Genomic DNA, 27,995 nt, shown 5'->3' on the forward strand with positions numbered 1-27,995 from the left:
GTCACCTCAGAAATCCTTGTGATATATTCAGTTTGTGCTGAATCCATGAAATGCATTATTAGACTGTTTTTAAAGGCTGCACGAATCAAGATTTTAAAATCATAATATAGCATAGTGCTATTGTGAAATCACAAAGGCTGCGATTCAGTTAAATATTTAGTAAATATATGCACTGGGATTGATCATGCTGTAAAGTGTAACAACAACAATAATCAAATGGCTGGTGGTGCCTTGTGCGTGTATTTTTTTTATAATACGTAATGTACCTAAGTTGATTTTGTACCATGTACCATATTAACAGTTTATATAACAATGTTGTTCAATAAAACCATGAGATTACTTGCTTTTGATACTATAATCTATATTCTTTCGTTAATAATTCGTAAGACGAGTAACACTAGAGTTTGGTTTATTGAATAATAAGTTATAATCAATAAATATAAAGATGAAAGACCGCACTCTCTAGTTGCATCTCATATATATTTATTTATACCATGTCCACACAGACGCGTTTCGGCCTAAGCCATCATCAGTGAGTGTGTGGTGTGAAACAAAGAGATTGCTTTTTAACATCATCACAGGTGAACCCCATTAACATCCAATCAGCAACGTCAGTTGCACCAAGTTACCAACATAAAAAACACACAAAGAGTAACAACCAAACAACTCATAAACAATGTTCACATGTAACCCTTATAAACATAAAAAAAAAAAAAAAAAAAAAAGTTCACTTCGCTTTTGTCCAGTCTGGCGCCTTATAGACAGACGCGGTGTGCACGGAGGGGAGGGGCTGTGTGTGTGTGTGTGTGAGAGAGAGAGAGAGAGAGACGGAGGGAGAGCAGGGAAAGGAAATGCAGCTGAACGAATACGCTGCCTGTTTTAAATAGCGTAAAAAAAGAAAAAAGAATAACGAAACGCAATATGTGGCAGCCAGTGTTGTCTATGTGTGGGAAACTGCTGTTTATTTGAAACAAACAAGTGAAAGTGAAAGTGTCTCCATCCTTTCTTAATGAGGACAGCTGTGAATAGTTGTATGTTCGGCTCCAGTCGAGTGGACTCCATATGTGTAAGCGGAGGACAGTGTGGAGCTTGTGACCGCTGCACCGACCTGTTCACCAGAGGTCAGCAGTTCACCTCCCGCATTACTCTCATTCCACATGCAGATAGGTATGTGACTCGCCCAGAACCATCCCTCTGAACACCACCAGACCAGCAGCAACAATCTCCTGAATGCAGTCTATTTTCAGCACCGCCCCTCAGCGTCTGGCTATGAGCGAGACTGGCCAGCATTTAAAAGACATCTAACACTCGTATTCCTAGAAGAACCCAGTGGCGTGTCTGGGATTTTGACACCTCATTGTCACTTCTGAGGCTCTGACAGCCACACCACTGCCATCTGCAATCTGTCTCGGCTCCGGTCATATGAGCTGTCACTTTAAATGCTTGAGCTTATTACAGCAGGATGGATTCTGATTGGCTCTGGTTGGATCTGATCGTTCATCAGTTGGATAAAACTATATCGTTTCTCTGTGCCGTTATCATTATAGCTGTGGTGTGAACTCTCCTATTCTTTAAAGGGATACTCTACTGGTTTTTCATATTAAACTATGTTATTCCCTTAAAGGAGAACTCCGGCGCAAAATGAACCTTTGGTCTAATTACACATTGTTACCTAGTCAACCGTTATCTGAGATTTGTTTTCATGATTATCGAATGTAAATAGTTTTATATCTAAAAAGAGTTTAGCCTATAAAGCTAGTATAACGGTAGTATATTGGGCATAGATCAATGACAAATAAAAATCGCTTGTTAATACCACTAACAAGGCTCAAAATAGCCCCACACTAACACGGTAGCATAATGAGGGTCCCTACCTTCAAACCGAAGCATTGAGAACTTTGTCAGTGTCCAGACAGTTTAATAAGAAGATATTTTTTACATACAGTCAACTTCGCGTATACAGACAGGAGCCATCTTTGAAAAACAGTCTCTACCAGTCGATCTACGAACGCCGATCCAAGCCTGCTGTTCGCGCTCACCTTATCACAACTTATAGCTCGTTCACATCTCACCAGCGCACTTGGATCGGCGTTCGTAGATCAACTGGTAGAGACTCTTTTTCAAAGATGGCTCCTGTCTGTATACGCGAAGTTGACTGTATGTAAAAAATATCTTCTTATTAAACTGTCTGGACACTGACAAAGTTCTCAATGCTTCGGTTTGAAGGTAGGGACCCTCATTATGCTACCGTGTTAGTGTGGGGCTATTTTGAGCCTTGTTAGTGGTATTAACAAGCGATTTTTATTTGTCATTGATCTATGCCCAATATACTAGCGTTATACTAGCTTTATAGGCTAAACTCTTTTTAGAGATAAAACTATTTACATTCGATAATCATGAAAACAAATCTCAGGGAACGGTTGACTAGGTAACAATGCGTAATAGGACCAAAGGTTCATTTTGCGCCGGAGTTCTCCTTTAACTAAGACGAGTTCTCTCGTCTCAGTGCGGGCACTACATCGCTGTCTTGCGGCGAAACTTTGTTAGATCTTATCTCAGCCCTGTTCATTCAATACGTGCCAAGAAGAGAAGCGACCAAACACCTCCACGTTTTCCCTATTTAAATACCGTTACACAAGTAGTGTGACTCGACCTAGGACGGTGACACAAAATAAAACGTTGCGCTTTTCTAAGCGTGTAAAATGGATAACTATTGTATGGCAGAATACCATAGCAAGTGCTTGGGAGCACTTCGACTCGGCGCAGTAATATCATCACTCGTGAAAAATCCTCTCCCCCCGCTCCCTCTCCTCCTCCCTCTCATTTCAATGGGAGCGGACTTTTCACGAGTGATGATATTACTGCGCCGAGTCGAAGTGCTCCCAAGCACTTGCTATGGTATTCTGCCATACAATAGTTATCCATTTTACACGCTTAGAAAAGCGCAACGTTTTATTTTGTGTCACCGTCCTAGGTCGAGTCACACTACTCATGTAACTGTATTTAAATAGGGAAAACGTGGAGGTGTTTGGTCGCTTCTCTTCTTTACACGTATTGAATGAACAGGGCTGAGATAAGATCTAACAAAGTTTCGCCGCAAGACAGCGATGTAGTGCCCGCACTGAGACGAGAGAGGTATGTATCAACTCGTCTTAGTTAAGGGAATAACATAGTTTAATATGAAAAACCAGTAGAGTATCCCTTTAATATTGAGAACGATTTCTAGAACTTTCTTTATCGTTATCTTTATAGTTATCTTCCGTGGTGTGAACGGGCCTTTACACATTTAGAAAAATACTGATAAAATATCGTGTTTGTGTCACATTTCTTTAGAAGGAAGGAGTATTTCTATAAATTTTTCACGAAAGTATGCGATCTGAGGAGGTTTGAGCGATCTCTTTTATGAGTGTACATGTCATTTATGACGTATGCGGAAGCATTAGCCCGGTATCAACTAGTGTTGTCAAAAATATCGATATTTCGATAAATATCGATACTGAAATATTTGAACGGTACCAATACTACTTTCCCGAAGTATCGATACTAGCCGAGCGGTCACTTTCACTTCTCTCCAAAGGCGCGTTGACAAACACCCCACGTGACGCACTCGTCTCATTCGCTAAGGGTTAAATAGCAAAAGTGAAGTGAATGGAAAGATTGCGAGGGTGGCGCCCCCGCGACCGGCTTTGGTTGATTGATAAAGAACACCGCGATCGGGCATGTCGGAGAATAGCGCGGACACGCGTAAAAAACACACCGCGATCGGGCATGTCGGAGAATACGCGGACACGCGCTTCACACTGTGAGCAGGCATGTCGGAGAATACGCGGACACGCGCTTCACACTGACCGTGCTGCGGGCACCCAAAAGATTGTTTGACTATCAATAATCCCTAACATCACTCATTTTTTAAAATTATTTTATAGGTGAAAACAGACTTAAGGAACAGGCTCCAGGGGTACCATTTAGCAGCATATATGCTCAGCATCAGGGGTGTTTGGACAGACCTGCCCCCACTGCTAAAAAAATCCTAAAAGAAACACTGTAACTCTTCTCATTTTAACTTTTCTGAAACATTAACCAAGATGGCCTAGTATTGTTGTTGATATGAGTCTGTGTTGTCTAATATTTACACCGTTTTCTTAAAGTTAACATAATCTGACTGAGGATTCTTAGACAAGTAAATATTGTTGTGGTCAAATGTAAATTAACTTGTGCCTATTTAACTTTATTCAAAAATTATTATTTAATTCTGCAATTTTCCTTCATTAGCGATTACCATCAATTTGATTACACAGATACTAATTAAACTAAACAGCTAGACAATGGCATCTCTGAATTCAATAATGAAATGCCTTTAACTGAAAATTGAATGTTTAATCTTATTATTATACATTACTGACACTCTATCCTCCAATTTGATATTGTTAAGTGCTTTTTTGTTACAGTATATTTTAATCTTTGATAACAGTAGGTAATAAAAATACAACGGATCATGTAAGCTCTGGTCCAATTAAAAAATATTAACAAATAGAACCCTAACATCATTTTTGTTCATGTAAAATATACCTCATTGTCATGTTCTAGACTTGTTATATTTAGCTTTAAATACAAAAAATACCCCCTTAATATTGTGGCAATTTTATTCTCTGTGGTATCGAATATCGATATTTTCAAGGTATCGTATCGAAGTTAGAAATTCTAGTATCGTGACAACACTAGTATCAACAAGGTACAGAGACAAATAAATGCATGATTATAAGTTCTTCAAGCAGTCTCTGGTATTTTCCATAATAATGTGTATTTATTATCGCAATGGTTAGCATAAGTAGCCTTTAGCATTGCATATAAATAAATTTCTGCCTCATACAGTAATCAGACTCCCCATTGTATCGCAAAGCAAGTTATTTAAAACACTCGCTGGTGACTGTAAGTGAGTTTTGAGCTGAATTTTTTTTAAATGTCTGGTAGCCTGATATGAAAACATAGGAAATGACAGAAAGCTGTCAAGACAGCATGTTAGACAGCATTCAAATAATAAGTTTGGAAGTTTGGAAAATTAATTCTATTTAACGTCTCCTTGCGCTTGAAAGGAAAATTTATCTCAAAAGGGCGAGTTTCCTAGTAAACATAGTCGGTTATGGCTTAAGTGAACGTAAAAAGTAGAGACAGACCATACACTTTAGCATTAGTCTTACAGTGACAGCAGCCTAATATTCCTGCCGAGAATTGTTAAATTTCACTGGTATCCTTTGGTGTCATCACCTTTTTTATTACAATACAAAAGATACGTAGGTCAAAAATAACATAAACAATAACTCTTATTCATTTATTACTTTTTTTGTGGTGGGGTCGAAAATCTTGAATTTAATTAAATATCAAATCAAATTTAGATATTTTGAATCGGAATAAAATCAAATAAAATCGAACATCTGTATCGATACTAGGGATGTGCACGAATATTACTACGTTGCTTTGCTGGCTGTTAATGCAGTGAGTCCATGATAAATCCCAAGCACTAACTCACAGTTATACTTAAATGCACTGGTTGGCGCTGTGGAGCGTGTTTAACAAGATGATTGTATTTGATCACATAATGTTGTCATCTGCCTCGCGAAGTTTGGAATTACTTCGATGAAAATAATATTGCAAAATGGAAGTACTTTTAATCAAATTAATTAATGAATAAAATAATATCACCACCACAATGAGAAATCACATGAAATCCAAACAGCAGTCGAATGATGAAAGACAGCGGTCAATCACTGCAGGTAAGAGCAGCTGTACTCCGAGTGATCCGAGATGATACCTTGATAGCAAAATTATTTTGAGACATATGCTTCCTTTAAGTTTGGGTTTATGAAACAGAAAACCGAGTGCATATGTACTAGGGATGTGCACGAATATTCGAATTTTCGAATTCATTTAATAAACGAATACTCGACTTTTATAAGCCCGAATATTCGAATACAATATTTTTGAAAAATGCCCATCCCTAATCGATACCCAGCCCTAATATCAACTACAATTTTGAACATTTCCTTTGTGTCACTGTCTTCTTATTTGATCAGGCTGCCAAAAATGTAGAAATGTTTTCACACAATTGTAGGGATGCACGATGATATCGGGACAACATCGGTATCGGCCGATAAAAGCTTAAAATGACCATCATCGGCATCGGCCGATATGAATATTTCTGCCGATGAGTCTTGCCGATAGGGTGGCGTGTTTCCTATGCGCACGTGACGACCGTGAACGAAGCATGAGCGCCAGCAACTTAAACTTCCAACTAGGGGTGTGCGTCTCACGGTTTTTGATCGTGGACGATTAAAATGTCTCCACGATCTGCTTTTGAAGAAAAATCATAGTATCGTGCATTCTATCAGTTCAATTCTGGCGCCTTCATCTCAACATACTGTACAACGCGACGTACATTCACATCACATGTAAACGCAGAGGTAGAGTTACACTCACGGGACACCGCAATTCACAAAAGTTCATTGTTTGCATGTGCGTCAAAGTCTTGCTGGTTAAACATGTCATTCACGTGCTGATGCGCTGTTCTAACATCCGCTTTTCTGAGCGCGTTCCACACGACGCTCACAGGAACTAAAGCCGTCACAGCGCCTGCATACTGGACTAATCTTTCGAGTCTTATTGCGCTGATACTGTCAAATACACACAAGGTTTACATAAACAAAGTTGGTTATGTCTAAAGTGAAAGCAAACAGAGAAAATCTGCTTGTCAAATGCGTGTATATTAGACGCGTCGCGTTACTCGCGTGCAGTTCTTAAAGAGACAGTAATAATATTCTGCCGCTTGTCTTTAAAGAGATACTGCACCCAGAAATAAAAATTCTGTCTATCTAATGTTGTTTCAAACCTGTATTCATTTCTTTCTTGTGCTTAAATATACGATGGAAGTCACTGGAGCACAGCAACTGTTTGGTTAGCCACATTCTTCCAAATAACTTTTATAATTTCAACAGAAGAAAGAAACTTGAGAGAGTAAATGATGACAATTTAAATTTTTGGGAGAACTATCCCGTTAATGTTAATAAAACAACAAAACACAGAGGAAATCACTCACTGCTCTTGACTGAGAACATTAATAGAAGCTTTAATAAGCTTTTTTTGCACGTAAAAAAAAAAAATATATATCGTTATCGGTATCGGCATCGGGCAAAATTAGTTTGAAAATATCGGCATATCGAATATCGGCCAAAATCCTATATCGTGCATCCCTACACAATTGGATTAAAAATGCAAAATAACCATATTTCTGAGATGAAAAATTGGCACAACTCGCTAAATTAAACATGCTACACAGTGAGGTCATGTGACAAAATGTAGCATACTAAGTAGCATACTTCATGCTATTTCAAAAAGTAGTGATTATACCATACTGCACAGTATATATATACTGCTAGTGTTCCATTCTGAACATAACCAAAGAGTGTAGTGAGATCCTGATGGTGCTTGATTCAGGGTGTGGTGTGGCACAGCTGCACAGCCTCTTGGGATCGCCAGGATCGTCCATCTTTGCCTGGAATCTCAGGAGCTCCCAGAGGAATGAACACCACTGCAGCTTCTGAGCGAGATCTCAACCCCAGATCCTCGACCACATCGCTGATCACCATCTGCAGAATCCTGGAGGCCGCAGAAGAAAGCCCCCTCGCATTCCTGCGGTCTCTTTTAGCAGGAAGCCGACACTGAAGTCAGCAGTAAACTACTCTGTGACCTTTGTATGGCAGTTCACAGCTTCCTGCTCTTACAGTGTAACAACTGTAAGGTTCGAGTTTATAAAGTACAGTAACTGTCCAGCTGGAGGAAGCCATTAGTAACAGTAGGTTATTGTGGTTTAAGTATGTGAAGTTTTGTCTCTTCTTGTAAGATTCTTCTCAGGGCTGTTTTGGATGGGGAATAAACCTCTCCATCACAGCTAGCTCCAAGCTATTGTGTAATCTGGGTTAATATTGATTCAGGTGTGCATGTTTTCTGCTCGAATGAGTTGCTGGCAGAGGAAATCCAGCCTGGAGCTCATTCGGATCATGAGGTCGGCCTCTGTCGCATTGATAAACACACACCTCGGTTATTCTGGAGCTCCTGAGATCTTCACTCTAGTGGTTTAGCGAGGTCTGTTTGTGATAATCCGGTTATTGACCCTCCTCTGGACTGTGTGCAGATATTGATCGGAATTCCTGAATGTCCACCCCTTTTCCCTCTCTCTTGGGATGATAACCTGATGGGTCGGATAGATACGGCCCTCTCCTGACCAGGTCCTTGGTGTCTCTTACATTCAACTGCCAATAGCTGTCATCAGATAATGATTGGAAACGCCTTAGTCAGCGTCCTTACAGATAACATTCAATTGTTTTTCTCTGTTGTTCTATTTTCTTTTAACCGGGAATTAAACAAGCTATAATGAATCTTTGTCTAAAAAGACTATACATGTGGAAATTGGGATCTTCTTTTTTGGGGAGGAACTAAAAATTGTGATGCTTTGAAAAAAAAAAAAAAAAAAAATCAGTGTGATTTAAAGTTAAGCTTTTAAATGTAAATATTATTAATTTGTATTAATATTATTATATTTTATATTATTATTTTTTTTTTTTTACATGTTTCACGTGAGCAATCAATAATCAGGTGCAATCATCATGCAAGTGTTTCCAGAAGTCCCTGTGCATCCTCATTTTGTTTATACACTCACCTAAAGGATTTTTAGGAACACCTGTTCAATTTCTCATTAATGCAATTATCTAATCAACCAATCACATGGCAGTTGCTTCAATGCATTTAGGGTGTGGTCCTGGTCAAGACAATCTCCTGAACTTCAAACTGAATGTCAGAATGGGAAAGAAAGGTAATTTAAGCAATTTTGAGCGTGGCATGGTTGTTGGTGCCAGGCGGGCCAGTCTGAGTATTTCACAATCTGCTCAGTTACTGGGATTTTCACACACAACCATTTCTAGGGTTTACAAAGAATGGTGTGAAAAGGGAAAAACATCGGGCACGAAGCTCCCGTTCCACCACATCCCAAAGATGCTCTATTGGGTTGAGATCTGGTGACTGTGGGGGCCATTTTAGTACAGTGAACTCATTGTCATGTTCAAGAAACTAATTTGAAATGCTTCGAGCTTTGTGACATGGTGCATTATCCTGCTGGAAGTAGCCATCAGAGGATGGGTACATGGTGGCCATAAAGGGATGGACATGGTCAGAAACAATGCTCAGGTAGGCCGTGGGATTTAAACGATTCCCAATTGGCACTAAGGGGCCTAAAGTGTGCCAAGAAAACATCCCCCACACCATTACACCACCACCACCAGCCTGCACAGTGGTAACAAGGCATGATGGATCCATGTTCTCATTCTGTTTATGCCAAATTCTGACTCTACCATCTGAATGTCTCAACAGAAATCGAGACTCATCAGACCAGGCAACATTTTTCCAGTCTTCAACTGTCCAATTTTGGTGAGCTCTTGCAAATTGTAGCCTCTTTTTCCTATTTGTAGTGGAGATGAGTGGTACCCGGTGGGGTCTTCTGCTGTTGTAGCCCATCCGCCTCAAGGTTGTGCGTGTTGTGGCTTCACAAATGCTTTGCTGCATACCTCGGGTGTAACGAGTGGTTATTTCAGTCAAAGTTGCTCTTCTATCAGCTTGAATCAGTCGGCCCATTCTCCTCTGACCTCTAGCATCAACAAGGCATTTTCGCCCACAGGACTGCCGCATACTGGATGTTTTTCTCTTTTCACACCATTCTTTGTAAACCCTAGAAATGGTTGTGCGTGAAAATCCCAGTAACTGAGCAGATTGTGAAAAACTCAGACCGGCCCGTCTGGCACCAACAACCATGCCACGCTCAAAATTGCTTAAATCACCTTTCTTTCCCATTCTGACATTCAGTTTGGAGTTCAGGAGATTGTCTTGACCAGGACCACACCCCTAAATGCATCAGAGCTCCAGACTAACTTTTTGCCTTGGTTGCACTGGTGCGCCTAACTTTTTTATTTAGGTGCACCAGCACAAAATTTAGGTGCACTCAAATTTTTCCTCGTCTCGCGTCGCCTTAAACGCCACAATTTCAAGGTCACCTTTTTATCACGTTCCATATATTCATGTATATTATGTAAATGCTTTTAAACAAGAATAAGGTGTAGTTTTTTTTTATTTGAAGCACAATTATACTGTATATAAAAATATAAATCTTTTTTTTTTTTTAAATTAAAGTGCTGTTTTTACATTGTTCAAGTTAGGGCAGGATATTGACACAAATTTCACAATTCGATTCAATATTGATTATATTGGATATCAGGTACAGTACATGGCAAATTTTCTCAAGAAAAACAAATCTCAACTAATGCTGTAAACTGGGAGTCAGTTGTAGCCCACTATGCTTCATTAGCCTACTATAATATTGAAGGTAAAAATTACCTGATTTGTACACAAACACCTAAATTACACTTTTTTTTATAATAATAAAGTTATATGAAATATAAACATTTAAATGGTGGCTGCATAAAAACTTGCCAGATTTTTTTCAAACAACATGCATTAAATATTGAAAAACATAAAAAATTATAATGAATATGTAATATGGTGCATATATTAGGCACAATGCTCCTCTAGAGTTAATTTTTCTAGCTAGCTAACGAGTTTATGGGCACTGGATATGTTTTTTCTGAGGTAAATGCGGCGTTACATTACATTGTTTACAAGCGTTTTACTGACGTCTTTCCACGGTTGAAACACCGATTGAGCGATTCCATGTGACATGATACGGATTTCGATAAGTTGTACTCTATCTTTTAACACACTTTCAGATGCTCGTTAATGTTAATTTCGCGCTGTAACTGGTATTATTGAGGCGGAAGAGGAGATCATGTGCGCTCCGCACTGCTGCTTCTCTTGAGCTGAGCGGCGCCAGAGCGATCTCACGCCACAGCGTCAATACACTATTTATGTTTTTGAATTTTGTAAGAAAATGGACCTAATTTGAAATCTGAGACTTTGTTTCATATCAATAGTAACAAAGCACAAAGATTATTGCGATTTATTGGATGGGATGCTCGCTACAATGTTCCATTCATTCATCAACTGATAGCCCAACGGTTCGTAAAAAATCAATGAGAATCGAGAAATCAATATTTTTTACCTAGTTCAAGTAGCCTACATTTTTAAAAGTTTCTTCGTCTTCTGTTTTCCTGCGTTTATTTAGTTGATGCTGCTGATTGCCATAACTGATTCTCTGGTGCTCAGGTGACAGGTCGCAATTTATTTCAATCACACTGCACGGAGCATTTTAGTCCTACAGGAATATCTGAACCACAACCAATCAGAGGCAAAGACCCACCCAATCTCTATCTCTTATTGGTTTAGACCACGATATGATCCAACCATGCGTGCAAGGAGAACAAAAGACTCGTTTGTGGAGAGGCAGCGGATGCGATTGCGATCATGCGAGAACGTTAGGTGCACTGGTGCGACCTAGGAAAAATTCTTGTCGCACCCTTACAAATTTTGGTCGCATGTGCGACCAAATTGGTCGCACTCTAGAGCCCTGTGCATTGAAGCATCTGCCATGTGATTGGTTGATTAGATAATTGCATTAATGAGAAATTGAACAGGTGTTCCTAGTAATCCTTTAGGTGAGTGTATATATATGCAATGCAAAGAAACAGTTTTTAATATTAACTTATCCAACTTAACTTATCATGAAATAAATAAATAAATAACTTTCAGGACAGATCATTAAACAAAGTGCTTAGAACTAATTTATATTTAAAAAATCGGTAAATGTATAGGTAAAAAGTCACTGAGTGACTGATTTGAAAAGTTAGTGATAAAATGACCAACAAAGTAACACATTACGTACATGGAAAAAAGTGGCAGGTCATTATTTTGCATTTACACTCCAAAACTTAACTCACAGCAGGTCCTGGGGACGATAGGAAATGTGTTTAGGACGAACAGAAATATTTTCCAGGACGCCTACAGGACGAAAAACATTTTTGTATGTGTGTTCATTTATTACTAGCCTATTAGGCTAACTTACTTGTGCCAAATGTCAAAATTAACCGACCAAGCGCTGACTACAACGGAGCGCGTCTTCTCATGCTGTTACTATAGTTACTATCACTGGCCGGCTACTCACCCGGAGACTTGTTCCGCGGTACATCTATCAAATGGCTTACTACCATTAAAAACACATTCGATTTTCTTTTTTAATCAAATGTATAATGTGTAAGATTAGTGCTCCGAGGACAAGAAATGAAAACCAATGCAATATGATGAATGTCCAAAAGATGGGACCCACAGACTGTTTTAAAATGGAGTTGGATAAATATGTTTTGCTTTTAAAACATTGTGTGTGTGTGATTTTGGTTGGGTGACAGTTGTAGGTTACAGTTTGACAAAAGTTTACAGTGTGACAAAAGCACAATGTTGTGTTTTATTGCGAGTGTATGCAAATATAAGTAAACACTTTGCAGGTTTAATGATCTGTATGAACAAAATGACGGAGTATGTTTTTTATGTTTCCACTGTTCGATCGCGCCCGCGCCTCCCTCTCTCTCTCTCTCTCTCTCTCTCTCTCTAGTCCAAAGCGAATAGGACGCGCGTATAAAGCCAACGTTTGAAGTGAACGCGCGTTCAGAGCTAAGCCGATGGTACAGATTATGTGTCCCTAAAGAACCCGCGAATCTAACAGTAGTTCCGCATTACATTAATTAATTTGCACGCGAGTTTTATTTATTTTTATACCGTGTATTCTCCGTGTAAATTCGTGCACCAAACCGTGACGCCCGTACCGTTTCGTTCCAATACGAATACATGTACCATTCCACCCCTACTATATACAGAAAGAGAGCAAAGATCGCTGCCATTATAATCGCTGAAGCTGTCATTTACAACGCGAGGTACACAATGCTACTCTCTTCTGAAAACTCCGGTTATAATCAATGAAGCTGCCTACGCTGTGCAATGAAGCTCTTATTGACATCGGGTTTATACTTTGTGGGTTATAATGAAAGGATTTGCGATTAGAGCTTGCAGAACTCGTGATTGGCGATTGGCTTCAAAGCTCAACACTGTGAAAACATGTTGTAAATAGAAACATTTGACGCTCTTCAAAGCGGTTCAAAAGCAGCCGACTATCAGCGGGTACTGGTACCGCAGTACGGCAGGTATCGTCACGTTAAATGATCAAACACATCTTTGATGGGACAAAGATTCATTTTGGCGGCCGCCAAAATATCTTCAATGCAGGTCACGAAAATAAAATCTATTATCCTAACTTTGTGTGTCCCGGTTTGATATTATCCACATTGATGTAGTTAGTAACCTGTAGCTTAGCTGGACTAGTGAATATATCCTTTTGTTCTGAGATTTTAAGTCATTTTAGATGCATTTAAGAAAAACAGCACCTGTTGAGGAAGTTGAGGCCTGTTGTAAACCACTAAACAGGATGCGGTGTAAACCCTGAAGGAAGTGGTACACCACTGCTAGTTGTTCTGCTCCTCATAGGAAGTGATACCTCATTTCCAGGAAATGAGACACCATTCTTTGTGAAAGGCTCAGTGTGACTGAGATGAGGCTGTCTAAATTGTACGACCGGACAGCTGACCATTGGAGACGTTAGTGGTCAGTAAGCCATGCCACTTCTCTCTCTCTGTCTGTCTGATGTCAGGGCAGATGGTGTCCACAGATCAACATGCTCTTTAAAGCAGGATTACCTCCCTTCCTCTGATCACTTGTCCTCTCTTTCTGTTGGTGTGTGTTGAGGCCTTGATGGACAACACTGACATCTTTGACTCTTTATTTGTTGATATGTAGCTAATTGGTTTATGTGAAGTGTCTGGGAAATGTGTGCTTTGTCTGGAATGCTCTTAACAAAGGGCGGGGTTATGCTGGCTGGATTTAAACCAATTAGATACCAGAAAGTAAGATCTGATTATGGGCTAATTCTCACTGAGCATGAATATTGGGCGTTACTTTTTTTTTTTTTTTGTCACTGACCAGTAAACAACAAGCTTTGTTTATATGTCCAGAACTGCAATTTTTTTTTTTGAAAAGCTCATAATGCCAAAAGTTTTCTGAACTGCAGGAAGCAGTCTTTCCCGTGTTTCTTTGTGGAAAGAGAAAATCAGGAAGAGAAAATAGCTGCTAGTAGAGTAAACATGGTCATCACTGTAAGTGGTCTATTTGCGGAAGGGCTGGGGGGGATGTTTGCTGTTTTGTCCACCCCCTTCCACTCGCGAGACTGACAAATAACAAATAGTTGCAAGAGAGTGGAATGCTGGGTCATGCTAAAGGCCATTAGTGTTTACTGTTTACGCATTTATAGGGAAAATTGCAGGGTTTTAACTAAGTACAGCTCATGACTTTGGACCGCCTAGCCATGGGAAAGCGTTTCAGTTCATTGAGCGCTCTCTCTTTCTGGCAATGCAAATTCAACAGTGCTTTATTGGCATGACAAAAAGTTAGTGTTAGGGGTTATTCAAATCTGTAACATTTAAGCATGAGTGCTAGTAATAGTGATTAGTGTTGTCACTATACTGGAATTTCTAACTTTGATACAATACCTTGAAAAGTATCGATATTCAATACCATGTGATACCACAGGGAAAAAATGCTGCATATACTGTCATATAGATATTTTTAATATAGCCTATATATTTTTTATCCATCTATAAAAAGTCTAGGCAATCAAAAAAATCTTCTGAAGAGATGACTTTATATGATAAAGCTTTTAAGCTTTTTTCATATAAACGTTGATCAATTACCATTACAATCTCACAAATATTTGCTAACTTAATGTATTTGTTTTTATAATGGGGTAATTTTGTTGCAATAGGTGACACACAGCACAAGGAAGCTTGATTTCAAATTGTAAATTGAATTTAAAGACAAGTAAACAGTAATAAAATAAGAACCAATTAACAAATAACGGTTACACTTTATTTTAAAGTGTCATTGTTAGTGTAATTATACATTTGTTAGTGTAATTATACATTTAAAAAATAGATTTATACAATTATACATTATATACATTACTAGTAATATGAACTTATGAGTATATGGTTAGGGTAGGATTATGATTTGGCTGAGGGTTAGTTGCATGTAATTATGCATAATTTACTGTTATTACTATGGTAAGTAGTACGTACATGTAACATACCGGTATGTAAGAAGGACACTGTAAAATAAAGTGTAACCCAAATAACTAACAATATTTTTAAATAAATACAATAGAATAAAGATACAAATGAAATAGACTGCTTTATTTTTTTCAGTTTTAGTATTTAGTATTCAGGTAAGAAACTGAATAAAGAAACAAAGTAGCCTAATCAAATTTAAAATAACATTTGATAATCTTCATTGTAAAATTTAAATACAGATGAATCAGTCAAGAGCAGTAAGTGATTTTCTCTTTGTTTTTTGCTGTTTGATTAACATTAACAAGATAGAGAGCGGCACGTTTATTAGGTTGCTGTCCCTTTAAGACCTGATGCACACACGGATTCAAAATACTGTTACACATTCTTCCTGTACATGCGTGAATGAGTAGAAGTATGCACAATTACTCGCCGAAATTCAGACCCGGTCACACCAACACTATTTAACTGGAGTAAATGAGATTAACTGACTGAATGAAAGGAGGCGGGTGTGTGTCAACTTGTTCTCAGAGAGGTGAGCAAGAAAGCACAGCTGGTATCGATACTGCAGAAAGGAGTATTGGAATCGTTTCAGATATTTCAGCATCGATACATAATCAAAATATTGATATTTTGATATTTTTGATAACACAGCTTGCCTTTGCAAACATCACTAATAGCAGTGCAGATCAAACTAAGGTCATGTGTCCAACAAAGCATTTTTAGCCAGCTGAAAACACACCAGGAGCTGTGTTAAATGTCTTGCTTCGGGCTCTTGAGAGCACTTAAGCGACGCAGGATTTTTTTCGCAGTTTGTTTCTAAATATAAGAATTAATGAGGCATTTATATAGCGCTTTCATATACTGTACACCCAAAGCGCTTTACAATCATATCAGGAAATCTTTCCTCCACCACCACCAGTGTGCAGCATTCACTTGGATGATGCGACGGCAGCCACAGTACAACGGCGCCAGTGCGCTCACCGCACACCAGAAACGATCTCAAGGATCCATCTCAATACAATGTAAAGCATTTGATCTGGCTCTTGTTTTAAATTATTTTATTCCGTTGTTGTACTTGTTGTCGTATTGTTGCCGTTGTACAAGAAGGATGTGGCGGTTGGTCGGTGTGGTAATTGTCCTGCCCCTCCTCCACTGTGATTGGACAGCTGGGTAAAAAGCGAGCGTGATTTTTTTCCCCCAAACCACTTTAGCGGAAATCCCGCCCTGCAGCCAATTTCATTGGTTTAGGTTACAGTGACGGGTAGGTTTAGGGATCAGTGTTTGGTGTAGGCAATCAGTACAGTGATTGACATGACCAATGAAAACTTTAGAATCGGCTGAAAAAAAAATCACGCAAAAAGCGACAGTGATGAGCTTTGAAAATTAAATTTTACCAAAAAAAAAAACCGTCCGAAAAAAACGCCAAGCGCTCAGTGTGTAATAGACACTCGGTGTCTCGTCACGCTGCTGGCATTTTTAAATACACGGCGCTGCCATTGAAAATATTTGGAAGAAGAAAAAAAAAATATGCTGGCCTTAGGAAAAAACACTTTGGTGGACACAGCCTAAGAATTCCTTCTATATCTCCAGCACCATGTTAATGTTAGGAATGTGTGGATTTCTGTCTCTCTCAGTATCTTGGCAGTACCAATCTCTTTTTCTGTAAACATAGCTCGTCTGATAAGAGTTTCCAGTGGTCTCGTCATCATGCCATGAGGTTGGCATCAGCTTGCCTTAATAGGACATTTTTCTTTTTTCACCCAATTTCTATCAAACCCAATTAGGTGGCAAAAAGCTCTCACTTCAGTCCTCACGTGCTCTGAGCAGTGGCTTCATGTGCGTCTCTCAGACATCGCTCAGAAACCATCTCACAGCGCCCGCATATAGTGAAATGAGTTGTCTTTCGCTGCTTATTGCGCTTCAACGGTTTAAAATCACTTGTTTTTAAACAGCAATGCTTAAAAATGCATGCAAACGATACGTTTTTGTGATGGCGCAGCACAGCAACTCACTTAAGCGTAACTGCGATAGAGACAATAGTCCAAAAAAAACGACCAGTTGACGAATTTCCACCGGTTAATTGTGTCTACCAGTATATCACCCACCCCTAGTTTATTATTGGTTATTTTATTTGTTTCATGTTCTCACCAGGCAATATAATAAACACACAAAGCCATGTTTATCCTCGTTGCAAGTAAACCCATATTTATACAGTGCTTTGTTTTCTTTTTTCTTATGTAGTAGTGGTTTTCTAGGAAATCTTTTTTTCTAGAATCTTTTGTTATTGTCTAGACTGTCAGTTTTGGTCATTCTAATGCATCCTTGCAGAATAAATCTGAATTATATCTGAACGATAGTTAAGTTTGTGTTCTGTGCGTGTATGTCGTATGTTAGTGATTTATGGCAGAATAAACCCTTAATGGTGATCAGGACACTGATGTGAAATGGTTCATTTTGAAATAGTTACTGGTTGAATGTACATTTATCCTGCTGCTTATTACATGACTACTTTCTGAATCAGTAAATAAATGCTCATTATTCATAAGTTATTACAAATTGCAGAATGCCTTAATGCACAATTCATGAATCATGTCCTACAGAGAGCGACTAATGAGTGCGTTGGAATGCTCTGTGGGTCAGAGCGTTTTTTGGGCTGGCAAAGAAAGAAAGAAAGAAAGAGAAGTTATTTTTAACAACACGGCTCTGTTTCTCAGTGCCCACTGATCCTTTACTGTCTCTATCACTCACAGACACACAGTCTTCCACCACCTGCCCATCTACTGACCAGCTGCTGCCCCTCCTGTCTCTCTCTCTCTCTATCTGTGTGTGTGTTAAAGAGACCCTGAGGACATGAAACGTTGCATGACCATTCACACAATGAGGTCATTTATACCTATTTTTAAAAATCTCAATACATATCTAATCGGCACCCAATAATCGTAATAGTATTGTATCAGGAGATAAGTGTATCGTCCCAGCCCTAATGGGAGGTGAGGTGAATACAGGCTACAGGGACACATCTCTCTCTTTCTCGATTGTTTTCCTCAAACTCATCTTAATGATGTCCTCTGGGTCTTTGTTGGCCACATACATCAGCAACAATTTTGACAGATGCTGATAGCTTGTTCAATATATTGTTTATTACATTTAAGACACTCTTTTCCGCTCCTCAAATACATAAAACATTAGCCTTTTATATATATATTTGCATTTGTATTCTCGCCGCAGCTGTGGTGACGTGCGTCGACTCGACAGGGCAGGAAACCAGCACTAATCACATTTTAATGTCCTCCTGCTTCCCAGCGTTGTGTTTCTGTCAGGGCCTGTGTGTAGCATCCTTCATGTAAGAGGAAGGTACGTTTTTCTTTCAACACTTTGACTGGCTGAGGGGATGATGTTAGCTCCGGTGTTGTCAGGACTGGGGTTTAGTTCACCTACTGGCAGGAGGGACGTCGACCTTGATCCTTAATCCGTCGAACGGATGATTATGTCATGTTGTTAGATGTATCTCACTGGGTTATATTCTTATATTTGACCTGCAAACTCATTAAAAATCAGAAACAACAAAATTGTGTCTGTATATTAGTTATTAGACCAGTGTTTTTTTAGTATTGTTTACGTACTATTATAGTATTTCTTATTATTTTTAATTCGCTTTTAAGATTTTTTATTGTAATTAAATTTTTTTAGTAATTTTGTTATGTGCGTTTGTCATTTTTATTAGATTTCTTATATTTCTATTTAATATTTCTATTTATTTCTATTTCAAATTTAGTGTTATTAATTTTACTACTTAAATTTATTTTAGTTAGTTGCTAAGGCATAATTTAAAGTTTTTTCTAAGTTTAAGTTTTTCATCTCGTATTTATATTTTATTTTATTTTATTTCCGCTTTAATTTCAGGAATAATTTTTAGTTTAATAAAAGTTTTATATAGGCCTCGACAAAAAGGACTGCCCGATGGCCCCCACGGGGCGTGAAAGACACTCGGGCCAGTTGACGGAATTGTCACTTGCCCGATCGTGCCAGTGCTGCATCTTCACAGAAGTTGATGATAATTTGCGAATTTTTTTAGCCTTGCCAATTTAAATATTCAATTTTGGTACCCAGAGCACCGCGTTTCACAATACTCTTTCACAACTTCCTGAACTTGCACGGACATATTCACACAAAATTGCCAAATTGCCTGTCGAGTATCATCGTAAACGTAGTTGGTTAAACATTAAACATAGACATTAAACGTTAACATGAGATACATGTGTAACAGTATATTGGGTCCGTGCAACTCTTAAAGTGACAGCAGCCTAATTATCCTGCTGCTGTCTGTTTTATGTTAATCAAACAAAAGAATAATCGCTCACTGCTCTTGACTGAATAACTGTAATAAGGGTTAATCTATATTTATACAGTGATATTTTACATTTGATTACTATTTCTGTACCCTACCTAAAAAGTTAGACCTACATGAAAAACCTGAAAATAACTGTTTATTTCATTTGTATATGTTTGTTCTATTGTATTTATTTGTGCTGCTATTGCTCGTAATTTGATTATGTGTTATTATTTTATTACTGACTGTCTGTAACAATAAAAAGCTATAGTTTTTGGTGTCATACCCTTATTTATTAAGGTTACATGGATCAAAAACAACTAAAACAATAACTAGGCCCATTTTATGTTCTTTATTAATTTCTTTATTATTATTTTTTGTGGTGGGGCCAGTGAAAATTTTGGCAGGGCAAGTAAAAATTTGAACCACTGGCCCAACCGAGCCAGTAGAAAAACTCCTTAGCATTGAGCCCTGGTTTTAGTTTCAGTGAGTGCCCCTACTATGCTTTTTCCAATATTTCCTTTCATGTTCTGTGTAATATAGCTGTTTGTGAATGTAAAAGCTCTGCAAAGTTATACATATCCAAGTGCATGATAAATAGTTATTGTCTCCCAAAAGAAAGAATCGATTCTGAACTGCCGAAATGAGTCGTCAGTAATTCCGGTCTTACTTCCATAACATTCAAAGGTGACAATGTAACACATTTGCGTAATTCTTCTCACCTATGGTCTTCATTGGCTGCCCGCGAACAACGTCTGCTTTTCCCGCTCTCAAACACTGTAGTTAGTTTGTGTTGTGTACATGTCGAGAAGGCGGTTTTATGCGCTGCAAAAGCAAATTCTCTTTGTATGTACTTTCATAGGATGAGGTTGTGAAGAGTCGGTGGTTAAAATAACCTCAGCAATACAACAGCAGTTTAACCTTTTGACGACTGCTTCTCAAATCTCAGCGAGGTCAACGTGTTAATATTTGTCTAAAGAAGGAACTAAAGTCTTTTAAGTCATTTTTCCTTTTAGGAAAAGTGGTAATACACAAGCTTTGATTTCAAGGCCTGCATGCGTGTTTAAGATATTAAATGTTGATTGTTAGAAGGGAAACTGTATTTTTCGAGTGTCATCACCGTTTTCCTCTGATCCCAGAACAGACTCCAGGAGATCCTGATCTCGAGCACCAGATGAGTCATGTTAATCAGTTGTATTGGTTTGCATGTGAACCGTTCCGCCTGTTCTCCTGAGGCAGCCTCCCTTCACAGTAGCTCTGCCTCTGTGGAAACATGGAGGGAAAGCAGCCGGAGAGGGGCGGAACAAATAAACATGGCCTCTAATGAGGCAATCCAAACCAGTGTCGTGCCCGTACCCACACACGGGCCAAATCCACACAGGTCCTCATCTGGGACAAATGTGAAGTTTCCGCTGCCGTGTTAAGGATAAAATCAGTGATCCGATTCACACAGCTTGGTAGAGACTCTTTAATGTGCCCAGAGAAGTGTTCCCTGTGAGGAAGTCTCCATGACTGTCCAGGCTTCCCGTGCTGATTTTCTTTGGAAGAGTCCCCAGTTATGACTATAAATTGTAGTAGACCACGAAAGTACTCTTTTGTTTTCATTCCTTAGCTCTCAAATGGAGTCGCAGCAGGAGTGTTTTGAAGGGGACATTTCATGAAAAACTAGTTTTTTTTAATGTGAAATCCTCTATAGTTCACAACCCCGGTCTGCACTGAACATTTATTGAAACTAAACTGCACAAATGAGGCATTCAGATAGTGTCATGGCTATGATGTCACAACCATGAGCACATTAAAGCAATAGTTCACCAAAAAAACAAATCCCAAAACCATATGACTTACTTTCTTCTGAATTTGTCATGCTGTTTTTTTACATACAATAAAAGCATGATCAGGACTTCATTCACTTTAAACAAAGTCTTTGTGTGAGGAAGCATTTGATATTTAGCTCTCAAATCTCGTTTGCATGCAAAAATATCATAATATACTCTAATGTTTAAAAGTTTGGGGTCAGTAAGATTAAACTTTTTTTTTTTTTGCAAGTCTCTAATGCTCAGCGAGGTTCTATTTATTTGATAAAAAATACAGTAAAAAAGTAATATTGTAGTGTAAAAGTGTTAATTTCTTTACTGACCCCAAACTTTTGAATGGTAATGTAGGGCATTTGCATATCATTATAATAGCCTAAAGATGTTCTAGGTAATTTCCAAATATCTAAAAGATGATGGAAAATGTCAATTATGTTTCAATTATGTTTAGGGTGAAGCATTTACTAATATTATAGCCTTGTCTTAACCAGGCAGGAGTTTTTGTCGTAACCAGTAGAGTAGACAGACCGCCACAAGCGACAGGAGGTTTTGTCGATTGCTTGGTTTCTATTTCAGTAGCAGTTTATATTCAGTTTGCACTCATTTCTTAAATTTCAGGAATATAAAAATGCTGCAAAAATTGTAGAATATGATATACCTCAGTATCAAGTTTCCATCAGGTCTTAGCACAACTGTGTTTTCATTATAAATCTCAATAGGGCTTTTTACTATGGTTATTTTAAAAAAAACAACGACTGCCCATTGAACATTGTTACAGGATTCAGGGCCGTTTGGGTGAGATATTAAAGTAAACTCACCTCAAGAGTGTTGTAGTAATTCATGTCTATACAAGGCACATGCTAACATTCACTCCGTCTTTATTACTGCTCCACGTCAACCTCCTGGATCAAATTTACGAGGGGCGAACAAGAGCGTGTGCGTGAAGGAGAATAAGAACAGTGTGTGTTTCGCTCTCGCCTCGAGCGTGTTCTCTCACACACAGGTTCATATAAGCTGTAATGGAGACATGAACTTGCGACACTTTGATGCCTGTTTGTTTATGCTTCTAGTGCCGGTTGCCCCATGGGCAGGTCACAGACGGGGCAGAGAACACCTCTCATACCCTATTAAGACTAATCCTGCCCTGCAAATGACAGGTTCAAATCTCTGACCTCTGTTTGTTTTGTCTTCCTCTCGTAAGAGCTTGTGTTATGTGGAGTGGATGGAGGCTTTCTGTGGCACAGAGCCGTTTCCTCTGTGGACAGCTCTCTCAGGAATAGAGGTGATTTACGGGGCGGACACAAGTCCCCACTGTGAAGCCCACTGAATTACTGCTCCGTCTCATTAGGAAGCTCTCTAAAGTCCTCACTGGCTCGAAGCCGTAACATGCCTCGAAAATATTTTTGCTTCATGTAAACCAAATACAATAATAACAGCAATGTTTACATTTACGTTAATGTATTTTTGCAGGCACTCGTATCCGAAACAACTTGCTGTGCATTCAAAGAGTAAATGTGGTTAGTGTGTGTGTGGGATTTGAATCCATAACCGTGGCAGCGTTGAACATGGCTATAGCAACTTCTTTCACATCAACATATAACATCTCAAATCTTTTATTGATTTTGTATTAATGTGTCATTCTGTTTTCTCTCTGACAGAGACATCAAGCCAGATAACATTCTCATGGATGTGAATGGACACATTCGGCTTGCAGATTTCGGCTCCTGTCTTAAACTCAGGGAGGATGGAACGGTATGTATGTTAGTTGTTTGAATATCAAGGAATATGCAGATATAAGAGCACACTAGAATATTAATCCTCATATTTCACAGGAGGAGGAAGTCATCAGGATTGCTGTTTAGAGCTGATAATGCGTTTTAGTGTTTTAATAAGTCAGACGGATCCTACAATTTGGCTTGAAAGCTTTACAACAGGAATGTGTAAATGCAAAAACAAGACATGTTTGTTTTTATGCAAAGCTTTATTTAAGCTCTCATCAGTGTTTCTCTAGCTCAACAGGGGCTACCAACACTAAAGTAATGGCTTTGATTCCAAGATAACATCCTAATAAAGTGTCACTTACAGCATATGCCTCATGGGCTTAAAAAAGTCCCATGAGGCATTGCGGATTACATAATCCATTACTGAAGAAATTATTTTTAATATCACTATGGAGAAAGTGAATGAGAAAATACTTTTGGAACCAAGTCTATCTTATGCAGTGACATCCAGAATATATTTTAAGAGTGATATACGTAAGTGTTCAACTATTTTTTTGGGATTGGTTTCCCCATAATTTAGTTCACTCCCTGTCCTAAGAATGTTTAGCCTCAGTTACACTATACTGTTTAAAAGTTTGGGAGCAGTTTTTTTTTTTCAAGAAATTATTTTATTCAGCAAGCATGCATTAAATTCATCAACATTCATAATGTAAAAACAAAATCTATTTCAAAGAAATGCTGTTCTTTCTATTATATTCTGGAATCCTGAATAAAGTTAAGTAGCACAACTGTTTTGAACGTTGATAATAATAAGAAATGTTTCTTGAGCATCAAATCAGCATATTAGAATTATTTCTGAAGGATCCTGTGACACTGAAGACTGGAGTAATTCAGCTTTGCCATTACAGGCAAATTACATTTTTTAAATATTAAAATAGAAAACAGTTATTTTAAATTGTAATAATATTTCGACATTATTTATGTTTTACTGTAGTTTTGATCAAATTAATGCAACCTTGGTGAGCATGAGAGATAGGATATATATATATATATATATATATATATATATATATATATATATATATATATATTTTTTTTTTTTTTTTTTTATATAAATCTTACCAACCCAAAAGAATGGTAGTGCAAGTGTATCAGCATTTAAGGTTCTTAAAAATAAAGCCAGTGACGTAGTTTCAGTGCATGACTACAATATAAGGCCTGGAATACACTACACGACTAGGCATTGTACACTTGCCGACTTTGTAAATGGTTTCAATGAAAACCTGGGGATTACACTTGCCGACTGAGGGTCATACACTGCTAGATTTTTAAATCGTTCTGAAAACAACAAACTTGAACAGAAACGTGCTGAGTCACCTAAGAAAACATGCCAAGCGCATTTGAATGCAGTCTTGGGTGGGTAGACGCGGTCAGTATGGACTCTACAGATTACAACGGGAGTGAGTGGCGCAGTCAGTTGTTTCACCTGTGCAAATAAGTCAAATATTGAGGCTAATTTGTTATGCGTGTTCTGTTAATTTACTTTTGTAATGTTATTGCATATGTATGGTATTTTATTGCAAAACTGGTACATAGAGGACCGCTTCTGTTTCAGTAGCTATGCGTAATACATTACGATATGTGTACTAAAATCAGCTCAAAATATCAAACATGATTTGATAATCTCCGCCAGGATGGAATCACAGTCTGAAGCTAAAAATCGGAGTCTGCGTCCATCATACACTGTGATTTTCTGTGAAATCAATCAGTCAACTCTGAACTCTGACTGGCAGAAATCTGCATACTTGCACAGACTTTCGGCAACTATTGTTGACTCATCTAAAAAAAACCTGAGCAGAAGTGGTAGTGTATTCCAGCCTTAAAGAAAATGGTACAAAAAGAGTTTTAGGTCACCTGACACATGCTCTTTCATCTAGTGTTCTAATGGCAAGGGCTTGGACAATAAATTGAGAGTTGTGCTTAACAAAAAAAAAAATATATATATATATATGTTGAAGAAATTGGGCTCCAGCTCAATCATGTAGGCACACTGTTTTAATATAAAATAATGGGAGACCCAGAGGACACCCTCGGTTTGAAAGGCAGCTGTATTTCAGAGTTGTCTTTGAAGAAGGGGTGAGTATTTCACTTGATCTGATATGTGCTGCTGTTTTCTGGCACGTCGCAGACAGCTCGGCAGGATATCCCCCCGACTTCTGACAAGAGCAGCGTGAGTGTGGTCTCTGCGTGTTCGCACGTGTGTGCCTAACTCTCTTCACATGTCCGTGTGTTTTCAAGTGTGTGTCACTGCCAGCGAGAGCAGCTAATTTACTGCCTCACTTCCACAAATTCTTCCAGCTGCACACATCTGCCACAGGCTGCATTACAGACAGTTTCCGGCAGCTCAGCCCACTTAAACCCAGGCCAGGAAGCTCCAATCATCCCCCTTGTTCATTAGTGATATCTCTTGCTCTTTTTTTCTCTGTCAATGTGGTCTGTGCTCTGAGAGGTCTTTGTGTTTCTGAATACTTTGACCGACATGTTCCCCTAGGCCACGCCCACCTCTGCTGGCTGCAACCAATGAAATGGCTTGAGTTGTTCATTTGCATTTTATAGTGATGAGTGTTGAGCCAATAAAGACACATTTTCAGGGATCAGTTTGCCTTTCAGCCTCGTTCACTGACAGGATGTGATGTGATGTGATGTGATCTGCTCAGACAGACACTGAACCCCTCTGTTTCTGTTCTCAACATGCCAGGTCCTGAATTTTCCTACAGTCGTAATAACAAACACCACAGTAAATAGATGAATCTCGTGATACCTGTCAAAAAGACTGGCTATACTTAATGACAAAAAGAAAATGAAAAACAAAAGCCGTGTTCTTTACAGGTTTTGTGAGATTCATGCAAATAATTGCATTCATGCAAAATCATTGTTTAAAAAAAAAAATCTTTACCAGGCATCAGAGCCCTGCAGGTAGAGACCTGACAATGTGTCGTGAATTGACACCAGGATGCATTTCATATAATATAAAGTGTCTTTATATGTCTGATCCAAAATATGTTAGTTAAAGTTTAGAAACCACTAGACAGACTATTAAAAGGTAGCTAGACCCTTGACTAAATAGCTGAAAATGACAGACATGACAAAAACAACAAAGCAGAAAATACTGTATGGCTGTCAACCAGTTCCCTGTAAACTCGACTTTGTTTCCAAAGCAGAATCCATATGTGCTGCAAGTGTGAATTAAACCAGTCCAATTAAGCTTACTAAATTGAGAATATGTGGTCCAGTTTTGAGTGCAATATGCAGCCTTTTCTCCTGTTGAACTTTGAGCATGTTCTTAAACTCATTTTCTGTCATCACAGGTGCAGTCCTCTGTGGCTGTGGGCACTCCAGACTACATCTCTCCTGAGATCCTGCAGGCTATGGAGGACGGGAAAGGGAAATATGGCCCTGAATGTGACTGGTGGTCACTGGGCGTCTGCATGTACGAGATGCTGTACGGGGAAACTCCTTTCTATGCAGAGTCCCTGGTGGAAACGTATGGCAAGATTATGAACCACAAGGTATAGACTCATAGCAATGTTATTTTAAAACAATAATCCATAAAAGGCCATGCACTGCAATGATTTTACAATGCTTAATGCTTTTTAGGTTTAACGCAAAGCTTTTAAAACCACATTCAAAGAGGATCTATAAAGGTTTTTTACATTTTCAGCTTTCTTTAGTGTGTAATGTTGCTGTTTGAGCATGAAAAAAGGTCTGCAAAGTTACAAAGCACAAAGTCACTCCAAAGGGAGTTATTCTCAATATCAGGAAGGATTGTTTCTGAACTCCCTGAAACGCCTGCATTGTAGTCTTGAGTGTTCTTCCGGGAACAAACACATCACTATATTCCTCATTTAAATAATTCCCGCCCAAGGTATACACACAAAAAAAGGGACGAGGCTTGGTGGAGTTGCGTTAGTAGTGTGTTGAAACTTGCAGTTGTTAAAGGCGTGATGTTTCTGAAACACGCTGGAAGCGGTTGACCAATCATCAAACATTCAAGCATGGAAACTTATTCTTGTAGACCCCAAAAACAAAATCAAGACTGTAAAAGGGCACAATAGGTCCTCTTTAACACTGTAATGCAGAACACTTTTATAAAAGCAACAGCAATTGTGTCTCCAATATTATGTCTTTATTAAGTGGTTTTCTGTTCGTACCCTGTTTCCCGCAGGAGCGGTTCCAGTTCCCTGCCAATGTGACGGAAGTCTCGGAAAATGCCAAAGACCTGATCCGCAGACTCATCTGCTGCAGAGAGCACAGGCTGGGTCAGAACGGCATTGTGGACTTCAAACAGCACCCCTTCTTTTCCGGCATTGACTGGCAGAACATCCGCAACTGTGACGCCCCCTACATCCCTGAAGTCAGCAGCCCATCTGACACATCCAACTTTGACGTGGATGACGACTGCCTCAAGAATACAGCCGTATATTGCACTTTTGTTTTTGACCTACCTTAATGAGATCACACATTGTTGGGTTTGAACCTACAACCTTTGGGTTACCAACCCAGATCTTTTAGAGATGCTACAGCTTATGATCTCTGCTCTGTTTAGGAGACAATGCCACCTCCTTCCCACACCGCCTTCTCAGGACACCATCTCCCATTTGTAGGTTTCACCTACACCAGCAACTGGTAAGATATTACTGTAAAACTCATCTGAGGTGATCATGCTGGAGATGAAGGTTCAAATCCGTCCTGTTTAAAACAAAAATCAGCCCTAAAATTGATGACATCTTGACTCGTATAAGTCTCTAGTGCAGGAGTTCTCAACTCTGACCCTCGAGGTCCACTATCCTACACAGGTTAACTCAGACCATGATCAAACTCATGCTGCCTAGAGGTCTGCACAGGCTTTAAACTTAAGCCCGAACCCGGCCCGTACCCGAAATCATTAAATCATTATCATTATAATTATCATTAA

General features: G+C 38.8%; 1 protein-coding gene across 8 annotated transcripts in view; it reads left to right on the top strand.

The window, feature by feature from the left end:
• The window catches only part of cdc42bpaa (CDC42 binding protein kinase alpha (DMPK-like) a), a 96,540-nt gene that overhangs the window by 30,751 nt on the left and 37,794 nt on the right, over nucleotides 1-27,995 (top strand). For all 8 annotated transcript variants that reach the window (XM_056256056.1, XM_056256052.1, XM_056256058.1 and 5 more), the window contains exons 6-9: nucleotides 22,958-23,051; nucleotides 26,389-26,589; nucleotides 27,246-27,497; nucleotides 27,627-27,706. In XM_056256056.1, the coding sequence (XP_056112031.1) occupies nucleotides 22,958-23,051; nucleotides 26,389-26,589; nucleotides 27,246-27,497; nucleotides 27,627-27,706 (627 nt within the window). The remainder of the gene's footprint in view (nucleotides 1-22,957; nucleotides 23,052-26,388; nucleotides 26,590-27,245; nucleotides 27,498-27,626; nucleotides 27,707-27,995) is intronic.

Source organism: Rhinichthys klamathensis, unplaced genomic scaffold (assembly GCF_029890125.1).
Source record: "Rhinichthys klamathensis goyatoka isolate OS25496 unplaced genomic scaffold, OSU_Roscu_1.1 h1tg000123l_1, whole genome shotgun sequence".
Taxonomy (NCBI): Eukaryota; Metazoa; Chordata; class Actinopteri; order Cypriniformes; family Leuciscidae; genus Rhinichthys; species Rhinichthys klamathensis.